We start from the raw sequence: 21,880 nt of genomic DNA on the forward strand, positions 1-21,880 counted from the left end.
AGAAAGAAAATAGTTCAAACATAAAATTGCTCACAACAAAGTCTGTGGATTATCTTGAGTAACAGGGTCATGATTTTTGTTGAGACATTGCTGTTGAGTTTTTAAATGTATTTTTTGACACTTTGAGCACCACAAGCTGAGTGCCATCCAGGTTGGTTATATTGGGGAGAAGGCAGCCATCTCTATGGACAGTATCTCCAACACTCTGCAACTCACTCCGAAACGATCTAGATGGATAAATAGCACTACAGGTAAGAGGAAGGATATGTATTTTTGATTTGGGGGTGAACTGTCCCCTTAATTTGTAAAGAATTTATAAACAAAAAATAAAAAGTGCTTTATGGCATGAGGGCAAAATCACCAGCAGCACTAGTCCAACTTGGTGTTATTCATCTAACCTAAAGAGCCCTGTGCTCTCAGCAAAGACTTGTTAACTTCTTCATTTCCCCCCCCCACAGGCAGGATACAGGTAAAAACCGATCACAGCCCAACTGCTAACCCTGGGGAAAGCTCTACTTGCTACTCCAACATCCAACTAAGGCAGCTAACGTCCTGAAATGACCTCAGGGCTTGAGTTAGCACTGCCTAATACTTTGCCCTTTGAGCTTCTATCTAGGCTAGTAGCTCCGCCACACATGAAGCCTCCACTGGAGTCTGACTGGTGTCAACTTTCAAATGTATCTTCAAAAACGTACAGAATCAGACGACACAATCACAGTTACCTGAAATCCTCTGACCTCTTTATTCCACACACACCATTCAGGTGGCAAACATGGTGCAATACAATCATGACCTCCTGCTTTTTGTATCAAATGTAACTGGTGGAAAACATGTACAAATTGTCAGCAACTGTTTATTATGAAATGTACAGTAGACTAAAGATTTTGCAGTAATTTGAATTAAGGTTTGTGAAATGAATTCACACCAGCAGTCGACGTGAAACAGCCCTCCGTTTAAGGCTATGCTGAAGCAAGACACAAGAGGCTGAGCACTAACTGGCATTGTGTCTCCTCCCGTCTACTGAAATGATTTTCCACATGTAAAAATGACTAAGACCTAGAGGAGGTTTCCAAGAATGGAAAGGCACATGTCAGTGTGACACTTTCAGCCCAGAGCGGCTTCACCAGAAATGTCTCTTTGACTGGCATTTTGCAGAAATATCCAGTGGAAATTCTCCTGCGGATCAGCTTCAAATAGTTGGTGAAAGCCATTACGACTGGTTCAGAAAAAGAAATGTTGCACCTTTTTTTTTTCCTTAACGATTGTCAGAGTTGTTACGTTCAACAATAAATAACAGAAAACGACTTGATCTATTGGAATGCAAGGTGTAAATTAAAACTTGAGCTCTACAAAGAATAAAAACTGTTTGCATAAAACAGACATACAAAGGCCTGAACATGAGGACATCTGAATAACATAATTTATCTTTGCTTTTCTTTACAAATACTCAAAGACAGCACATGATAGAAATACATTCTCTGCCTGTCTGCTGTTCAAAAACAGAACCAGGCAGGCAATTAGGCAGACGAGTGAGTAGACAGAGAAGCAGATGAATGAAAAAAATATACAGTATACATCCCATTTACGTCTGACAAATTCTGTCCGTTTCCACAGTGTAAGCTGCTCAGTTCCATCCCCACAGTGTTTGGAATAGCATCCCATCTTCCAGGCGTAGTATCCCAATTTTCCTAATTGGAACTCTGAATGGATGGCTGGTTTTATTCCTTTGGGAAACAAGGGGAAGAAAGATCCGAAAAGGCTCTACAGGCAGCCAAAAAAAGGCACTGCAACTGGTCAAAGTCTGCGTCCGTCTCACATCTCTGCCCTCCGATTGGTTCCCTTGTCGTGACCAGCCGTGTCCTCCTCTACTTCCTCCTCTTCCTCCTCGTAGTTCTCTTCCTCGTTGTTCTCGGCCTCTTTTCTATGATCCCCCTCCTTTCTTGGTCCCTCCTGGTTTTTTACGTCATCCTGGTGTAAATCACAAGCACACAACGAGACTATTTAATATCCAATATCCAAATCATTTCAGACATCAAGACAAAATTTAACTTATATGGAAATTACATTATTCGGCTTCACACTGTTTTAACATACCTATTTCCATTATAAACTCAATTCAGATTTCATGCCATTTCACAATTTAGGAGTGGAGGCAACCAAGTATGGAGGCATTTTTGCTCTGTGGCCGATAAACAAGTTGCTGACAGTGACAGTAAAGCCTAGTTCACATTACACGATTTTCACAGCGATTTTGACGTTGCAGAGGATCTTGAGAGCCACCTTGGGTCGGAGGTGATTCGGCAGATAGTCTGCCACGACGAGTCCTCATGTGTGAACAAGCCTATGAGCAAGTCGCCCCCTCGTCTGCGACTGGGACTAGCATGCTAGAAAACTAGAGAAGTCTGACACGACTGACAAAGAGCATCAGCCAGTGAGAGGTGGGATGACTTTGGGCTTGTTTCTAAAGTGGATTTGCTTATTTGGGCTTGCTCTCTAAACGTCACCTTCCATTTAAACGCACGATAGTTGCTTCTTTTGGGCTTGTTTCCATAGCCCTGGTTGCTTGTTTCTCTGCCAAGATCTGGCAACACTGACAAGCTGGCAAGCAACAACAATGGCGGCGTCCACAGGATCACGGGGAGCGCGTTGTGTTTGGACCCAGGCCCTGGAGGCAGATCTGATTCAACACTGGGAAGAATATCCATGCCTTTACGATGTGTCGTCTCCAAGTTTGGTGACGTCACCGTGTTATCTGGGGCTCTGTCGGCGAGGGCTCGGTGGAGAAATCTTGTGGTGTGCACACACAGGTCGTAACGCAGTTGACGACAGGAACACACGTTGCCAGATATGAACACTCAAAAGATTACGACAGTCTCCGCGACGCAAAATCAGGGTGAAAATCGTGTAAAGTGACAACAAACACGCCCACACTTAGTACTGTTAGTGGTGGAAACGCTAAACGGACCTAGGGTCTAGGTGCCATGTCTGAAGGGTTACCCAAAGTGTTTGGTGGAAACGGTGCTCATGCTTTGTACCTTTGTGATGGAGGGAAAGGTGTTAACACAGTAGCACGTTTCTCCTGCTTATCTGTCTAAAGGATTGTAACATAGAAATTTGACTCTGTTGAAAATAAATGGAGACAGATACACTTGTGCAAAGGTTCAACTGCAACACCTCATGCCGGACCAACTGTGCAGCTGCGGATGAATGAAGCTGAATGAAGTCAAAGCTCCACTGAGCTCAAATTACAGAGAAACATAAGCATGTTCACTCATTGGGTGACCAGCAGAGTATGAAACACAAGTCAGTTAAAGGAGTGAGGAGACTAAGGACCTTACAGGTACACAGCACAGTGTTCCTGGCAAAAAACTAGGGATTATAAATTAATTAATGTCACTGTCTAAGGAGGTCAGGAGTCAGTTACACAACAGGGCGTAGTAGGGAGGCAAATGTCTTGCTTGAGGACACCTCAGCAAGGTGGGCTGCAGGTTATCAGAAAGTTTGTACATTATCCAACTCTTAAAATTAAAAAATCACCTAATAAAAATATCAAGACCAACCGAGCATACATCAGCCATTTTATAACACTGTAGTGAAGAAGTAAATACACTACACTAGCTTTTTATTTAAAGGTAAAAAAAAATGTGTGTGAGCCTCATCATTCAAACAGATTTCCTCCCAGGACAAACTGAATAAACCAAGTCCAGGTGGTGACCCGACACTCCATCAGACTCGACACCTGATCCCCCTCATTTAACAGGACACACACGGACGAGGTTCAAGTTACAGGGACAAAACAAAGGCAGGCACACACATCTCCAACCCTGCGTAGCAACACAACTAATATGTCACTGTTGTAAATATTTGCAGATGTGATACCAAAATATTTTATTGTGTACAACAGGTGCTTTCAACTCTGTTTCTGGGTGTGATATTGCGCAGGTAAGGAACTAACAAAACATCCCAAAGAATAAAAATGGACTCCCCAGTAATGACGAAATGGATAATAGGGTCGGGTTGGTATGAGGAAAACAAAAAACAAAAAAAAAACAACAAAACAAACAAACAAACAAAAAAAAAAACGGTCCGGTTTTTGTAAAAAAAAAACTGCATCAAGTTGGTAATACTGGATTTTCGCCACTTGGGGGCGCAATTGACTCATTTAAAATAAAAAACGACCTTAGGACAACAGAGTGACAGTAACAAGTTGTTTCTTTTATTCGTTACAAATAAATTTTGCAGCTTACTCAATCAGTGCAAACACGGGTTGCCTCCTTTGTCTGGCTCAAAGCCAAAGTGTTGCCATAGTGGCGCATTCTTTGATTTCGTCGAGACTAAATTGTCCGCCATTATCGACTCCCCGTCACTATTAAACAAACTCCAGGCTACAGTAGAGGCGCCCAGAGACTCGGGCATACTATAAGTGGAGCGGACTCCGTGTAAAAATGTCCGTGAAAATCCCCGCGGTGTGAAAAATACATGCCGAACAGTCTTTTGTGTGATACTGGTGTGTGGAGTGGAGTCCGCGCGGTCATGCTTTGCGCGCACAGGGCTTGCGGATGTCCACTTTTACCGGGCGGACCTCCGTGGCATCTGCTCCACATACGTTCCGCCCGAGCATGCGGTCCAGTCGGTCTCAAAAAAAAAAAATAAATAAAAAAAAAACCCCAGTCCAAGACGGAGTACCGAACCGAATTGGTATTACCGAGAACCGACCCAACCCTAATGGATAATAATTATTATTGGTAGCTGCCTAAGCGGCAACCATCATGGCTGAATTTTCAAACTGTGAAAGTACGTTAAGATGCAGCCTTTAAACACCTATTCCTAACAAACAGCGAGTGACAGCAACATTCAAGGAGCCTATTGAGCCCTCAGTGAGCCTAAGGAAAAGCTTGCTGTTGCTCAAAAAATAGGTTTGAGGTGCTCAAAGCTTTGCCAAAAAAAGAGCCAGAGCAGTTTTTCAAACAAGCGACACATGGAGGTGTTACATCTCTCACTTGGATGTGATGCCAATGAGTGTTTATTCACAACAGGTATCAAACTTAACAAAGCTTATATATGACGAGGAACAAAGCAAGACACCTAATCACAATCCACCCCATTCCCATGAACCCCAGATAACAGCTTAAATATCGTCAATAGGACGGTCCATCTCCTGAATAGTACAGAAATGACGGATGAGCTGAAAGTCAGGTTTAATATTAAAAGACAGAAGGAGAGATGCCTGTGTAAAAGGCAGGTTCAGAATAAAGAGGTTCTTTATCAGAGTATATACTGACAGTTTCAGTACTGTTTTAATGAAGATGTCCTAACCTGCGCTGTGAGTCTGCTAACAGGCTAAGTGAGCAACAGCTAGTCGTTGCTAAGGCTCGTTCTGAGCTTGATAGGCTTACTGTCTGCTGTTACTGCTCGTAGCAGTTGTGCACCATACATACAAAAAAACTATTATCAGTTTGGGTTGAGGGAAGAATGCGTTACTTAACGGTATATTACAATTTCTGATGCCTTGAGGAGAATCCAGAAATTGTCTGAGTTTGGTTCCCCTCAGACAAACCCACCTGATCTATGGTCTCCTCATTATATGGATCCTCTCCTTCCTCCTCCACCTCCTCCTCTCTCTTCTGCCCACCAGCTATGTCCTCCTGAGCCTTTGAGACATTACCAACGAGACAAAAAAAAAAAAAAAAAAAAAAAAAAAAAAAATCACTGACTGATCAATATTTACACCTAAATTCTACTAAACTGTTCCATATGACATGCGTTTCAAGAGTGAATCGGTCGTTCCTACATGCACGTTTTGCTCCATCATATCTTTTGTGTTACTGTACTTTACTCAATATGTACAGAATTCATCTGAGCATAAGAGTTACACACCTCGTCCTCTGCCTCCTCCTGGTACTGATCATCCAGCGTGTCTTCCTGTTGATCTGGGTTTCCAGCCATCTGAACACACACAAGTTAAAAAACACCGTAAAAATCATTTCTTTCACCCAGAAGTCTCCAGTTCTCACACTCTCACAGTTTCATCATGCCACCCTGAGCAGTGTTTGTGTGTGAGGCTGTAAATGCATCACTCTCTCATCGCAACTTCTGATCTCCTTCCTCCTGCTGTAACCTGTTGACGCTGAATATAATGTCTGTATATGTGACCTATGCCCTGTTTCTCCTCCGGCCTCCTACTCACCACCAGCCCCTCCTCCACAGCAGGTTGTTCAGGGCCCGGGTGAGTGTCTTTGTGCTGGGCCGGCGCTGCTGGCCCCTCTTCCTCCTCCTCTTCTGCGACCCTGTGCTGCGGCCGCTCGTCCTCGGCCTCCTCAAACTCGTCCTCTCCCTGGTTGTTGGGGTCATCCTCCGGGTCCAGATCACCGACTGCAGCACCCTGCAACATTTAGAGAGAGTGAGGAGGAGATGGAATAATAATGGAGATAGTGGGCTCATATTTGCATAAGATACATGGTGCATTAATATTAGAACAAGAGCAAAGGATATGATAAAATGCACGCAATAAAACTGCAGTGTGGAGGATTTATAAGTGAATATGTTTGGCAGATAAAACTTTGATGTTGTATTAATTGCCTTGTTGGAATTCAGGAGCTTTGACACATCACTGGGTTGACTGACAAGTGGAAGATGGATGGAGGGGAGATGAACATGGCAGCGGAGGACAGTGGGTAGGAAGGATGAAAGTATCGATTTGTGGATGGACGTATGACACACGATACGCCGGTGTGAATGTTAAGTGACTGAGTGAGCTGAGGGGATAGACAGATGATGTGTTGACAGAAGGGAGCAAGCCGGATGGATAGACAGTCACCTGCTGATGTGACGGCACTCTGTGATCCACTTCTTGGTTCTCCTCCTCCTCGTGTACCATGTCACCGTCTGTTAACACACAAACAGATCCACTGAATATGAATCAGGGCTGGGCGATAGACAGAATTTTATTTTCAATTATGAAAACAAGATAAAGATTAAATGATTATTGTTCTGTTTTTCGTTTCGCAGCAGCACTCTCTTTTTTGTCTTCTGTTATAAATCCAGTGCAGCCCTCTCCTTTACAGCAGTGTGGCCAAATTGGCGACCTTCTCGCTAGATTTAGCAACTTTTCAGACCCTCTAGTGACATTTCTAAAAATAATCCGCTGTTGAGCTCTCATTACATCACAAGGCGGAGCTCTCAGGATGGCTGCGAACATTATTCACAGGGGCATCACCCAAATGTGTTGATTAGGGTAATGAGAGCCCTGTTTCCACCGAGCAGTTCAGTTCAGGAGACTTTTTTTCTGTTTCCACTGTGAAAAGTTGTGGATGGTACCAATGGAACCATTCCATATCATCCCCATTTTTGGTCCCCCCTCTGTTGGGGTACCTAGCACACAGATCTGGTACTAAAAGGTGGAGCTGTGAACACTGCAGTCTGTTGATTGGTCAATAGAAGATGGTCACTCTGCTCAGAGCTGAGTTGTGGCTGGTTTTGAGGCTCATGTTACCACTGTTCATACTGTGGAGAGTTTTCTTACTGTAACTATAAAATAAAAGGATGTTTTGCTGCCTCTTGCAGCAGCTGGAATCATAGAAAAAAATAACTTAATTCTCACTGGGCCGACTGCCGGCGACTTTTAAGGTGAAACGTTAACTTGTAGTTTTATTCAATGCATGAGCTGATGACATGTGAATCCATCAACACACCTTGAATTTCACTGTGACAACTTTGACCATCACTTTAGTTCTTATATGACTTTTAGTAATGAGTGGATCTTCATGTGTTAATATATATCAATTTCTACCAGATTATGTGAATTGCCTATATTCTATATTGGGGGTGGGGGGGGGACGACCCCCAAAGCGTTGGGAAGCATTGTACCTGTGGGCTACAGCAACACTAAACCCCTGAGCTTGCCTAAGAAGAGCAAGATGCGCAAACCCAATAAGTTTAAATAACCCATGGAGAGAGACTCTCACTGCAGCATGTTTTATTTTGCTCTGAAAATGTCGGTGTGCAGCCTTGGTCTGTGGACAATAAAACAAGGAAGCAGACTGAAAAAGGAGGAAATACAGTGATTGACAACAACCCCGCCCACATGAAAGAGTACTGTTTGCTTCCAAGGCTAAAAGACTGGAAGGCATCCCTTCCCCCCACAGCGTTCAGGCGGCCTCCCACGGCAGATTCGACCATGCTTAAGTAATAAATGATGCTATTGACTGTTTATTGCTACAGATATCTGACCACACTCAGACAGAATACCAATTAGCATGGGGTCAAAGTGCCTGAGCAGCGCTTCAGTGTGCATTTTAGCCTGCTGTGCATGCTGTGTATAAACAAGCACAAGCTGCAGTTCAGGAATTATCAACAGGAGATTATTATGATGGAGAATTATATTACTGACATTAGTGTTGTTTATTTTTGTTACAATTTTTGTTGTTAATGACAATATTTCTGTATTTAAGTGTCTTACTGTCACAGTAAGAATTACAGCCAATGAGCCACCTGCAGTTGAATATATTCATAGTTCAAGAAAATCCACTTTTAACATTTTTTAAAAAAGTTAAATAAATGCATGATGTTTCCACAGTCAACGGGTAATCATGTGAAATAACTGTGATTTACAGTGACAAACATTCTATGATACTATATTCCTCATATGATGTCATGATAAGCATTCTTAAGTATCTGACTGTTGAACTGGATCCAAGGACTTCCTACTAGCAATCTTCCTGTCTCACCTTCTTCATCATCAGTGTGGCGGTCCTCTTCCCCTTGAACGATATCATTGTCCATGTTCTCGTACTCGGCCCTCTTCCTAATGACAGCAATGACAATGACAGCACGGTCAGAAGAGCACAGGCGTTACGAGCCACTTCACTGCAGAGCTATTAATATAAAGAAATATGCACGTGTACTAGAGTGTGTTTAAAAATGTCCTGCTTGCCATAAAGCAGTTTTTGGTAAGCAGCCCTATTTTGAGCAATCAATACTGTATATTGTTTGAACTGTCCTAGTCTGCACTTTCATTTACACACCTGCATATTAAGACAAATAGAATTTTCCCCTTTGTCGTTGCACAAACTTAATCAAAGTGTCAAATGTTTCTTTATGGATTATGGATGTTTGTGTTACTGCCAGGCTCAGAGAATAATTAGTTTGCTGAGTGGCAAACATGGCAGTAAAATTACTGCATCTAGTCTGCAGGAGGGAGACTTTGTTATTGCTCAGGTTAATCAGTGCGATGCTGGTCTCATTAAGTGTTCCTTTTGAAAAAGATAATTAAGAAAATGGGCGACAGCCATCGCTGACTGAGCTGCAGACTTTCCATGTGGCTTTTGGGCTGATGTAGATGTAGATAAAGATAAAGCAGTGTGGAGTCTGCATGTTTCCTTCCATGTCAGCGTGGGTTTTCTCCGGGTACTCTGGTTTCCTCCCACAAAGGTATCCTAAAACCTGGATAAAACTAAAATTATCTGCTTTGCTTGATACCTCTGAGTTAAAGTAAGTTTAAGTTTATTTTTGTGATTTGGGCAAAATCCTCCTGCACCCGAGTTAAATTAATTCCATCTCTGATTCAAAATCTGACCTCTCGTGCTCCTCTCTGAGCAGCTGCTCCCGTCTGTCGGCCTCCCTGTGGTGCTCCTGCTCTCGCTCCTGCTCCAGCTTCAGCCTCTGCTCCCTCTCCTTCAGCACCTTGTCTCTCTGGGCCTGCAGGGCCTCCTGTCGCATCTGGATCTGCCTGCGCTCCTCGGCCCTCTGAGCCTCCAGGCGCTGCTGCTCCTGCTGCTGCTCGTAGGCCGACTTCACACGCTCCACCTGGGCGTGCGCCTCGTGCTGCAGCTGGGTGTCCTGATGCAGCTCCGGATGGGGACCCTTTGGAGAAGACAAACAGATGGAAGAGGACAAATATGTAGAGCAGCGGGAAAGTATTAGAGCAAATTAAACACACAGACCTGGTGCTAATTTGAGACATAAATGTGGACATATGGTTTAATTCATCTGTTGGGAGAGTTTAATCGATGAAAATGAAATAAAACAATGAGCACAGCACATAATGAGCAGGCTGTCATTAATCAAAGAAGTAAACAGTGAGGGAAGGTTGTAATTTATTCCAGCTCCTCTGGGAGTTAAGATAAATGATTCGCACTTAATTTAAGCAGAAGCTGTGTCCCTGACATGGCAAAGACATGTGACTAATTTATGATTACATAATTTGTTATGTTGCTCAGTTAAGCTATTTTGAAAAAAACTTAACGATACCATATACAAGTCACTGTAAACTAGGTGTGGGCCGGTGTAAGGTTGAAGCTCGCACATCAGATCAGACCCACAAAACCAGAAATCGACCCACTCTAAACTAATGACACTCAACTGAGATACAGAAAATCAAAGCCCTTTGGATAAAACTAATTAGTCTAAACCAGTTCTGACCGGTTGTTGCTGGTGTCTCTGTTGGTCCAAGGCGTTCTCGTCTGGCTGCTCCTGCTCTTGCTCCTCCTCTTCCTCCTGCTGCTCATCCTGCGTTTGGTCCGGGTCCTCCTCCAGCTTCTGAGGCTGTCCCGCTTGAGCCATCTCCTCCTCCGCCAGCTCCCTCCTCCTCTCAGCCTCTCCCTCTCTGTCCTCCTCTTTGTCTGACAAGGTGTGCTGGGACACGGTGGGATGGGACTTGAGCTGGGACTGGGCGTGCATCTCCTCCTCTTGATGGTCCAACTGAGGACAAAGCAACAAGAAAAATAATAGGATGTGTGTGTTTTTATATTTACAGTGTACCTTTTCTCTTGATAGTAATGTGATTCGAAAAATCCCCCCTTTACCCTGGACTCAGCGTCCTGGTGATCCTGGTGATGGTCCTCATGGGCAGGCTCGTCTTTGTGTGGCTGTTCCAGGATTGCGGCCTGTTGGACTGCGTGAACATGGGACTCGGGCGCTATGACAGCTGCTTGCAGATGCTGGGGGGCATGGTTTTGTTCAGGCTGTCTTATGTTTGGTGCTCTGTTCAGAGACTCCCTCAGCTGCTTGTATTCATCCACCTGCACCTGAAGGGACCAACACACACACACACACAGGAGAGCTTAGAGAGAAAAGCCTGGGAAAATTGTGAGATGATTGTGACAGAATAGGCTGGATATCGACTGAAATCTTTCTATACCAGTGCTGATATGATATTTAAGTTATGACGCCTCACGCTGAAACATTTAAACATGCTTTTCGACAAAACCTTTGTTTCCTATTTCAAAAAGAAGCCAACAAATAGTCAGTGATGTCTGAACACACTGGCCTACCCAGCCCTGACGCCCTATAAACATACTGTAAGCTATTAAATGTGAGAATGTTTCAAATAGGACTGAACCAAATGTCGTTTCTCCCCCCTTACATTTTAAGCATCTATTGGAGTTTTCAAATTACAGTTTGAATGTCTGTCATCATATTTTATGATGTAATCACCCTTAAAAAATTGAGTGAGTTAACTCTTTTTTAACAGTATAAGAAATTTGCTATAATAGTGTGCAAGCCTAAATAAATATTTTGTAATTGTGGTTATAAAAATGTAATTTATGGTGCTGTTAGATTGCTGCCAGACCACCACATTGATATAGTCACCTGCCTTCCTTCTGTGCAGCAAGCAGAAGAGCAAACAGTTGTTTGACTGGTGTGAAAATGTTGTATTTGAAGACTAAACGTGAACAAATATGGACAGAAGCAAAATATCTCATTAGATAAAAACTTGTTGTAAATTATTATGTCTATTTTGCCCCCCAATTAATTTGATTTTTGGGCCTTTGAACATCTTAATGTTATCGTAAATATTTGACTCGCACGAATCGGACACAATCCTACACAGCCACCACTATAATCTAATTCTGCAAATAGCATTATACTAATAATGTTAGTGTAGCCGTATCTTTATCTGACACTGTGCAGAAATACCAGGATTAAACAGAGTGAACAAACATGGAAAACTGAATGTGGAGTTAGAATTCTACTGTCAATGTTATGAATGGAACTCTGAAGCTTCAAAGTATTCGGTACAGCCCTAGTGTCAAATGAAATGTCTTCTAATGTTCGGGAAGCATGGACAACTACCACACAAGAAAGTTATATATAGCCATTGCTCAGATGAAGGGCTGCCCCCTACTAAGTCGACTAAACATTAATTAACCAGAAAGGTCATTAGTCGGCAAGATTTCATTGGTCACTTAGTCGCAGGAAAAACAAAACTTGAAACTCTAATAGGAGCTGCACCTTGTCAAAATAATCAAAACCTATATGACTGGACCATGTGGGAATTTATTTGAAAGGTCATGTTAATTTCCAGGGCTGGTACCTGCGGTTATTCCACAGGCTAGTTAATAACATGTCGGGCAGGAAATCCAAAGTGTGGGATCATTTTGAGAAGGTGAAGGACGAACCCAAGGTGATATGTAAACTCATCTTCATTGGTCGACTACAAACATGACATATCATCTGAAACATGGAAGTAGCTACATGCCCATTAGCCACTTGTAGATAAAATATAGGCCTATATTAATGAAGGTTCATTAGTACGGTTTTGTATTTCTCTGTAATGTAGCACAGTGTTAACAATGTTACTGATACTATTCTTTCTCACACCTTCAACTCAAACCATTGTGTTGCCCCACCCAAAATATATCATTTAATAATTAAATCAATATTGAAAACATGCGGGGAACTAGTCGACTAATGGCCCTAAATGATGACTATTGGTCGACTAGGGGGGCAGCCCTACTCAGACGCTAACTCACCTGCATATAGAAAAACACATTCATTTTAACATTTGAACGCTTCTGAAATCGTCCATCCAGTTTAGACCAGTATACCATTAAAGGACACTATCTTTACTTACACACACACACACACACACACACACACACACACACACAGTCAAACTCAGCCTGAGGGTTAAATTCTAAAAATTCTTGCCAAATTCCTCCGCTCTCTCTTTATCTCGCTTCACTCTCTCCATTATATCTTTCTGGCTGATTGGCTGGAACGTGCTTTAGATGTACTGCTCTGACAGCCCTGACTAAACTAAACCCCCTGGAGGGAAGCAAAGAGCTGTGTGTGTTTGTGTGCGTGCATGTGTGTCCGTCCAACCAGAAGCCCTGAAAGCAGGACAGGCTTTAAAATAAATTAGCAAATACAGACAGACACACAGAGAGAGCAGAGTGACTGAATATCTATTAATGCAGACGGAGAGGAGGAGAGCATTTCAAACAAATCAGCAATGCACTGTATATTCAATAAAGCATTCAGGCATCTCAAAGGTCGGTTTCAGGGAGAAACAGCAAACATCTGATCTAATTACCCAATGACCAAACACCTCGGGCATCTTTATTTCTCCTCCACTGGGGATCATACAGTCGGCTACAATAAACATTGTTTCTGCTTTCTTGAGAAGGTTAAAGGAAAGGTTAAAGGAAGTCTGAGAGGAATGCAGAGCAGGACTTACTCTCCAGATTGAAAGTATGACCTTGTCTTTCATCAGCTTATTTGTATTATTGACAAACTGTACAGCAGCAACACAGACTCTCCATCACCTGGCTGTTTTACTCCATTAACACCGCCTTACTCTCTGTAGCCTCACTGCTAACATGCTAAACACACAAACCCATTTCTCATGATGAATTAAAATGCATCTCTTCAGCCTTTCCATATGTCAAAGTCTCTCCTAGAGCCGCCTTCAATTACTCCAGGTAATAACATTTGCACACTTGATGGGAAGAAAATTATGTGACTGAAATACTTGTGATGCAGCAATTTAGCATCAATCAGCTGTTGTGTTCAGTGACTGGAGTGAACAATGAGGCTGCATCTCTACAGTGAAGTCCTACCTGAGCTGCAGCCAGCGCACTCTTGTGGTCTTCCAGTGTCAGTGCGAGGTTGTCGTGGGCTGCCTTCAGGTCCTGATGCCGAATCTGGACACACAGGTGCAACCAAGATGCATGAGTGAACCATTTATCTTTATGTGAGGCTGAAATTTAACTACCAGAAATCTTTCTTTTTTTCCCCGTAATTTTACTGGCACACATTCATGACTGACAACTTTCCTTCTTCCATTTCAGAGAGGTAAATTATTTGTCTCTTCATACTAAAAGGAAGTCGACAGACTGCGAAAAGACAAACTGAACAGAGCAGGTTTAGTCTCACCTGTGCATCCTGTAGCTGTGTGTGAATGTCATGGTGGGCTTTCCTCAGCTGTTTATTCTCCTCTCTCAGGTTATATACATTATCTGCCATCACACAAACAACAAACATTAACAGAGAGCATGCAGCTAAACACTGGACACATAAAATAAGAGCAATACTTCACTGCAAAACATCTGGAAAAACAAATAGGACCACTTATGTTTTTCATGTTTCTTTTTTATCCTCATGACTCATGTCACAAATTCTGGTCCCACAGCATTATAAAAATTTAATTTGACGTAATGAGGCTCGAGTCAGAGGATGATTTTAAGCACATACTGAATGGTGCAGTACAACAAAACATTGTTCTAGTGTCGATCTAAAAGCCTGCACATAAAACACTCACACTACTTCAGGCATGCAGTATTTTATTATGTCAGAAGGTGGAGACAAAGTAAGAGTGTTAAATGACAGCACCACAACAGAGAGCTGCACTGTATTTGTGTGTGACTAAGTAGTGTTAAAATACATTTGTGTGTGTGACCATGTGTACCTTTGAGGTGGGAGATTTCCACCTCTTTCATTTGCTGCAGTTTCTCGTAGTGCTCTTTGTGCTCGTCCAGCAGCCGGTTGTGGTCGTCACCCTGGACTTGGTGCTGCTCCTGCAGATCGTAAAACTGCTTCTTCAGGTCGTCGTGCTGGTTCTGACACAGAGGGGAAACTACTGTCATCATATGACAATATGTAAAGCCTATATAAAGGTTTCTACAGCTTGAGGCAGGTTAGATTAAATACTTGGAATGAAATTTAAGAGCAGTTTTACCATAACTAAAATTGTAGGGAGTTAAAAACACATGAAGCGGGAACATTGCGGAGAATAGGTCTCTTCTCCCTCATTCAACTTGTATAATTGTTGGTATTTTGTGACCGGGCTCAGACACCACAGTGCATCTGCTTTCTGTTTAGACACCTGAATGTTGTTCGGATATCTGTTCGCGGCTGACCCTAGCACTGGTATCAGCAGTGGGGGTGGAGGCGTTGTGGAGACGAGGGTAGAACAGTTTCTAAATGCTGGGCACCGAATCTGTACAACATAAAACTTTGGGGACTCAACACTTCCAGATTCACACTGCTAGCAAGTAGCCTCTCTGGAAGGCTAGTGACTGAAAATTCAGTTTTCTCTGATTTGACATAGTGACAAATTTAGGCCAAAGCAAGTGTAATCTTTGAGATGAAAAGGTCAACTTGGGCTCAAATTGAAGCTCATCATCTTGGGATGTTTTCTGTGTACAAGTGAAGCAGTGATATTAAACACAAAGTGATGAAAAATAATCATTTTTGATGAGAATTATTTGTCAAACGGACAGTCATTTTTGTTTTTTTAGGGGGGATGCTGTGTGTGATGTGTTGAAATAAAATGGCAGCAAGCCCCAAGATCTTATTTTGCTACTTTCCCCTTTGTGTCAGGATACTCCATGCCAAATTTCATACTTGTATGACTATATATGCCATCATAGTGCCCTGATATTTGCATTTATATCATTATGCCAGAGATATGTCCCAAAAAAGGGGACCCCTGAGACCAGACAGCCCTGAGTTGGGGGTGCTTTTTATCAAGTTGTGACGGCCCAAAGTACAGGCTAACAAGAATGATAAAAAATGAAAAAGAGGTGAGGGCTGGACCTGGCTTCTGGTCTAAGAACTGACAAATATCTGGTGTGTGCTGGCAGGTTATCTTAGCAAATTTGTGTTTCTGTTGTGCTGAGTTTGAAAAACTTTATGCATTGCTTTGTACCAGTTTCAGTCACGCTGCAAAATCTTGCTTTAATGGCAATTTTTTGGGTTAATTTTGTACTTCCCCATCTCGTCTGGGGTACAGGGACAGCTAGCAGTGGATCCAAAGCTCTGAGCAACCCAGGTGCAAACAAAATATGAGTGTTAATTCTGTTTTCCTGATCTGCATCTGGTATTAATGCAAAAGGCATTTAGTGATTTTTTTTAAACAGATGTTCGATAACTAGTTATTTTGACATTTTACACTGCAACACCCCCTCCCCCACATACACACACATAAAAGAGAGGAAGGATGTAGTGTGGTAAGGTCAGACGGTGTGTGTAACAAAGACGACAGGAAGAAAGAAAGTTAAACATGAGGGGTGTGTGTGTGTGTGTGTGTGTGTGTGTGTGTGTGTGTGTGAATAAAGAGGATAAAGAGACCTACAGTGTGACAATGTGTTTGTGTGTGAGGGGATTATCACGATTTATACCTTCAGCATCTGATGTTGCACTTGGAGAGCGCTGAGCCTGCTGCTGGCCTCTTGCTGTTTGAACATAAAAACAAAGGTTATGAAGAACTTTCATGCTTCTGTGGTTATTGAGAGAAATCAAACTAGTGTCTGTAGGCTCACTAATATCTGTCACAACACACACACAAACACATTCTGTCATTAATCTGTCACAACGGATCACAGTGAAGAGATGAATAATGGCTGATGGCGGCAGTTGTAGCAGTAGGATTTAACAAAGCAATACAAGCTGACTGAAAACAATGGTCAGGTGATATGAGACAGACTATACTATAAGTTTGACAACAGTTTTAAATGATGATATTTAGTCACAGCAGCCGTGGCTACTGTGTGGAAACATACCTTCTCCTTGTTGAGTAACTGTTGTGCGTCAAGTTTATAAACCAAGTAATCTAGAAAAACAGAAACAACACAGGTCAATCTTTTTTTAACAATAAAGTAAGTGTGTGTGAACTTGGTCGATAACTTGCTTTTGAGCATGAGCTCCAATCTGATGCCAAGTAAACACCATAAATCCCAAACTTCAGTCAACCGACAAAAATGAATCATATCTCCCTGAATCATAAGCCCTCTTACACATCTTTATCTTGTTTGAAAATAAAACACATGCTATTATAGGTCTGCACCGCTCAGCTGCTGCAGATGGTGATGTGGAAATGTTTAAAGGAATACGTCACCCACAAAATGATCATTTGTGTATCAATTACTCACCACGAGTTACGTTAAATTAGTGAAGAGAATGTTGTTTTTCCTGCATGCCTTTGCAGTGAGCAAAGAACCCAAAGCAGGAGAAAAGTCTTGATGACTTCAAGTAACAACAGAACTAATTCAAAGCATCCGTTAATAAACTCACACACAACCTGTACAGTGTAGCTCAAGTGTTATGTTATGATAGCTTTATTGGTAGATTACTAAATGTCTTTTAGATGTGAGTGTGTTTTAGGTAAGTGATAGGAGGCAGGGTCAGCAGTGAAGTCACATTGTGGGTTGGTGGTAATGACTCATTAGCCGCTATTAGCCGCACCTAGAGGGAGAGCTTTTGAGAGGCCTTTGAGCTGAACTGGCAAGCCATGAGGGAGACAGCGGAGGCAAGACACTCTGAAGACAAAAGAGACTGAGAAAGCGTTTGACATTGACAACCCACCACGAATTATCTAATACAAATGCACTCTGAATAACCACAAAGAAGAGCTAGCTGGCCGGCCGACTGGTCTGAGGGAATGGTATCCGAGGGGTGTCCAGCGGAGTCGTCCGGTCTGAGCAAGCTGGTCCAAGGAGCGAGTGCGGTGGCCTAGTGGTGAATCAACCACACCCCCCTCCAGATAGGAGACGTCACACTCACCCAAGGAGGTCCAGGCACATTTCTCACGTCTAATACAACACGTAGGGAGAGGCACTGAGTAACAGCTAGCCTTAGTCGATGTGGTTTCACGAGCCAGGTTTAGCATCGCAGCATAACGCATCATTTACCCAGTATGCTCAGGACTTCCCAAACACATGCATTTTCTTTAAAAACTTAACATTTAAAAAACTGCATGAACAGTCTCACGCACAGACGCCTTTGAACTCTGCTCAATGGAATACACACGCAGAGTTCACTGCTTTAAACAATGAGGTTTTAGGAAATTAATGCATGTGTTTGAGAAGTACTGAGGATATGACTGGATGTATGAGACTTGGATTATACTGCAGTTGTGTGCGAGTTTGTTAACAGATGTTGTAGTATAGTATTTTGTTCATTGTTGATGTATGTAAAAAACTAGGGCTGTCAAAGTTAGTGTATTAATAAGGAGTTAACACAAATTCCTTTACTTCCTCACTAATTTTTTTTTTGACGTATGCACATATACGTTCTGTAATTATGACCCTCAGCCCACCCTGTAGTTTGGGAAATCAGGAAGCGATGCAGCAGTAATGCTGTGGATGGCAAGCAGAAACAAACATCCGTGAGCGGAAATGGATAAAGAAAGGTGTCTTTTGAATGGCGCGTTCAGCGTCAAAGCTCTGCCACATGTTTCTCTCCACAAGACCAAAGTTATTTGCATTTGCTGTCGATGTGAAGTGAGTTACCAGCGGAGTACGCTCAGCTGTTTTTTAAAAAACTGGATGTTTAGTACATTTTTACATTGTGTTAGTTAACTAAGTAATGTTACTTTAAGGTCAATATGTCAGTCTGTTGTTGCTTGTTGGGCTTGAGTTTGGCATGGTATGCTTTCAGCATATTTGCAGTAAATTTGAGGTTATTCTGGAGAATAATCTGGACAGTATTTGCCATTATTTTGGATTGTTGCAATAATAATAAACATACGTAAGCATATTTGTCCACTACGACATAGAAAATGTCCCTTTAAGGTACATTTAGAACAGACGAAAATTAATTTGAGATTAACTGCATGGACAATCATATAATTAAATAAAAATAAAATAAAATAATAAAATAATAAACTAAAAATAAAATTAAATATTTGAATGGAATAACAGTCCTAACAAAAAACCCAAAGTTTTCTTCACAAATTAAATATAACACGGGCTGAGAAATTGATATGCAAATGATCATTTTGTGGGTGAAGTATTCCTTTAAGGTAAAAACTTGGTTAAATACTTACATTATATTACATCGCATTACAATTTATTCGCACATTCGCACTTCTATTCAGCAGATGCCTTTGTCCAAGTTGACTTACAATAATAATTTCACAAAGATCTGAAGTGTAGATTTTATTTTTCTCACCTTCTTTGGCCTTTTTGTGCTCTAACCTCTCCTTCTGTAGAGACTTCTCTAACCGGGAGCGATGCTCGTACACCACTGAACATATAAAGCAGAGGTGGAGGGAGACAGAGGGGATAGACGAGGGGAGGGAGGTGGAGAGAAATAACACAGAGGATTAGTGAGCAGCAGTTTGAACTCTGTTTGCAGCAGGTGGAAGGCAAACTAAACAAAAACAGAGGTGTAACACAAACATGTACACTGCGCAAAACATTTACATACACAAATGCTTACACATTCATTTTTAGAGAGGAATAGGATGTGCATGTTATGGTTAATATGAGAGCCAGGTGTGATGTTTATTCAGCCAGACTGTGATCTCCAGACATGACAGCTCCTGTATCCGCAGACAGCTGTGGTATTCCTCACGAGGCCGGTGGTCAAAAGGTATTTACAAATACTACGAGTTTGGTTCAGGCTGCTTCTGCGCCTGGTGGGTGGCGTCTGACACCAGCAGTAGTACAATCATGAGGAAGTATATGATTACAGGAGACTTTCTGAGAGTTGACTGAGATCCCACTTCAGCTCTTACACTCACTTGTAATCTCTCCAGCTGTCCTCTAAACTCACACACGCTATCACACACATTCTTTGTTTTCCCGCCATTTTTCACCTTCACAAGATTCAAGATTCAATCCAGTGAAATGGAAATGATCCCTGCGGGGAATTAGGGTCATTGTAGCAGCAGAGCACAGACTGGAGATAATACAGTGTTGTGAAGCTGATACAACAGATAGTTACACACACAAACAATGCAACAGATGAACAGCTAATGGCGGGTTTTCATCCTGCAGGTCTGTTTTATTCACCTGCTCTATTCATCCTCGCTTGTGTTCTTTCACATGAAGCCTCGCTGATTGGCGATCTAGAAAACTCCGGTGAGCCTAAACTATCTATAAAATCAGATCATCAAGGCTCAGTGTGCCTGTGTGTGTGCGTCTGTACATGTTCTGGCAGAAGGGAGGTTGGAGCAAATAACAACCACCAAATTAAACAAAAGAGGAAGGAAGAGGAAGAGTAGGGGAGATGGATGGAGTCATACAGGAAGAAAAAATATTTTGATAAAACAGCATTTAAACTGCGAACATGCTCATACACTGCAATGTGATGCCTTAAAAAGTGAATATGTATATGTATGTCAATTGTTTTTGTCCATGACTGTTTACGCGCCTGCTAATTTTCCATTATTATTCCGAATATGACTGAATATTCCAAATTTCATAAGTGCCATGTAAAAAGCAAATTCAGTCTGGATATCCTGAAGTACGCCTTTTACCAGATTTACCATTTTCTGATTAAGACATATGGGATCAGGTTTTAGGAGCATTCTTTGGGCATGTGTGCAGCGCATTCGGAATATGTGTCTCACTTGGGGTTTTTACAGATGTTTGCAACACACAGTGTCTTGACTGTATGTGGGTGGCTCTGTGCAGCCTCATGAATACGTTGTATACGACCCAACTAACCAACAGTTTACAAGGCTGGTGTAGAGATGCATGCTCAAAAGAAAAGCCCAAATTTCTGATTGCAAGGAGAAAAACAGCTTTTAAACACTATGAAAAACTTTGATATTAATAGGCTTTTGCATATGTGCAAAATTGTGACAACCGCTTCATAAATGGTGCTTGAAGGAAAGCAAAGGAAGGCTGTGTTTGCACAGTCCAACATGTCTGCATCTGGTGGAAAACTTTTTCAAAAATCCTATTGTAATGCACAAAAGCATAACAGCACAAGGGGCTTCAGTCGGCCCACTTTTCCATATTTTGACATGATGAATGACGTGTTAGGAGACTTTACTCGGAGTGCGCCTGGATGCATGTAAACAGGAATATAAGTGTAACCACTTCTTAAAAACAGCTCAGTAGGGATATTGTCATTTTCAGAGTAAGGGCAAAAACTGGAATATTTTGTGCCTGTAAACGTAGTCAGTCATATTGAGCATTTAACACCAGATTGTCACTGGAGGTCAGTCGTCTCTTCAAAACACAGATCCACTCTCATTGTAATCAATGCTGTTGTCTATACCTGATCTGCGAAGGCTTGTGCCATGGCTCGGTCCTGCACAGGCACCTGAGACCAACTCTGTTGCTGTGAGCCCACTTTTGTTGTGCATTTGCATAAGTAAGTAAGTAAGGAAAGGTAAGTAAAATTTATTTACAATCACGCATTCCACTGACATAGGTCATAAAGTGCTTGACAAGGGCAATATACAACTAGAAGAAATCATAAAGACAAAGTGACTACGTGAGCCATGTAGCAAGAGTACAACTAGCAAAACTATTTGCACACACACACACACAAAAAAAAAGAATTCACACTACACAACAACAATATACAAGAATACAGATGAAGTAGTTCAGCTACATAACAGGGAGCCTGACCTTGTAATGCTCTGTAAGAAAGACTGAGGATTTTGAAATGGATCCTATACTCAACAGGGAGTCAATGGAGGGATTTTAGTGTAGGTACTATGACAGTGTCTGTTTGATCTAGTTAGTCGTCTGGCAGCAGCATGTAGTGTAAATGTAAAGTTGTTACAGAATACAAAAGACTCTCTGTTCATTTATTTATCTACACTTTCATCACTGGCCTTATTCGACAATCAGGCAATTAATAATAAAGTAGTCCATACCCATTGAGTACAGCATACCATACCATGACTTAGTCATAC

The 21,880-nt window shown here is 42.0% G+C and overlaps 1 protein-coding gene across 3 annotated transcripts in view; it reads right to left on the reverse strand.

Moving 5' to 3' along the window:
* Nucleotides 1–715: 715 nt before the first annotated feature.
* Nucleotides 716–21,880, reverse strand: part of golim4a (golgi integral membrane protein 4a) — a 32,547-nt gene continuing 11,382 nt past the window's right edge. Inside the window, exons 2-16 of one of the 3 annotated variants that reach the window (XM_033631473.2) lie at nt 19,174–19,248; nt 16,785–16,834; nt 16,404–16,457; nt 14,690–14,840; nt 14,158–14,240; nt 13,842–13,925; nt 10,803–11,024; nt 10,420–10,698; nt 9,575–9,861; nt 8,727–8,803; nt 6,818–6,885; nt 6,188–6,382; nt 5,878–5,946; nt 5,562–5,651; nt 716–1,968 (exon numbers count right to left, since the gene is read on the reverse strand). In XM_033631473.2, the coding sequence (XP_033487364.1) occupies nt 1,813–1,968; nt 5,562–5,651; nt 5,878–5,946; nt 6,188–6,382; nt 6,818–6,885; nt 8,727–8,803; nt 9,575–9,861; nt 10,420–10,698; nt 10,803–11,024; nt 13,842–13,925; nt 14,158–14,240; nt 14,690–14,840; nt 16,404–16,457; nt 16,785–16,834; nt 19,174–19,248 (1,940 nt within the window). In that variant the 3' untranslated portion in view covers nt 716–1,812. The remainder of the gene's footprint in view (nt 1,969–5,561; nt 5,652–5,877; nt 5,947–6,187; nt 6,383–6,817; nt 6,886–8,726; nt 8,804–9,574; nt 9,862–10,419; nt 10,699–10,802; nt 11,025–13,841; nt 13,926–14,157; nt 14,241–14,689; nt 14,841–16,403; nt 16,458–16,784; nt 16,835–19,173; nt 19,249–21,880) is intronic. The other 2 variants (XM_033631475.2, XM_033631474.2) reach the window with 2 other exon arrangements.

Source organism: Epinephelus lanceolatus, chromosome 4, assembly GCF_041903045.1.
Source record: "Epinephelus lanceolatus isolate andai-2023 chromosome 4, ASM4190304v1, whole genome shotgun sequence".
NCBI classification, from domain to species: domain Eukaryota; kingdom Metazoa; phylum Chordata; class Actinopteri; order Perciformes; family Serranidae; genus Epinephelus; species Epinephelus lanceolatus.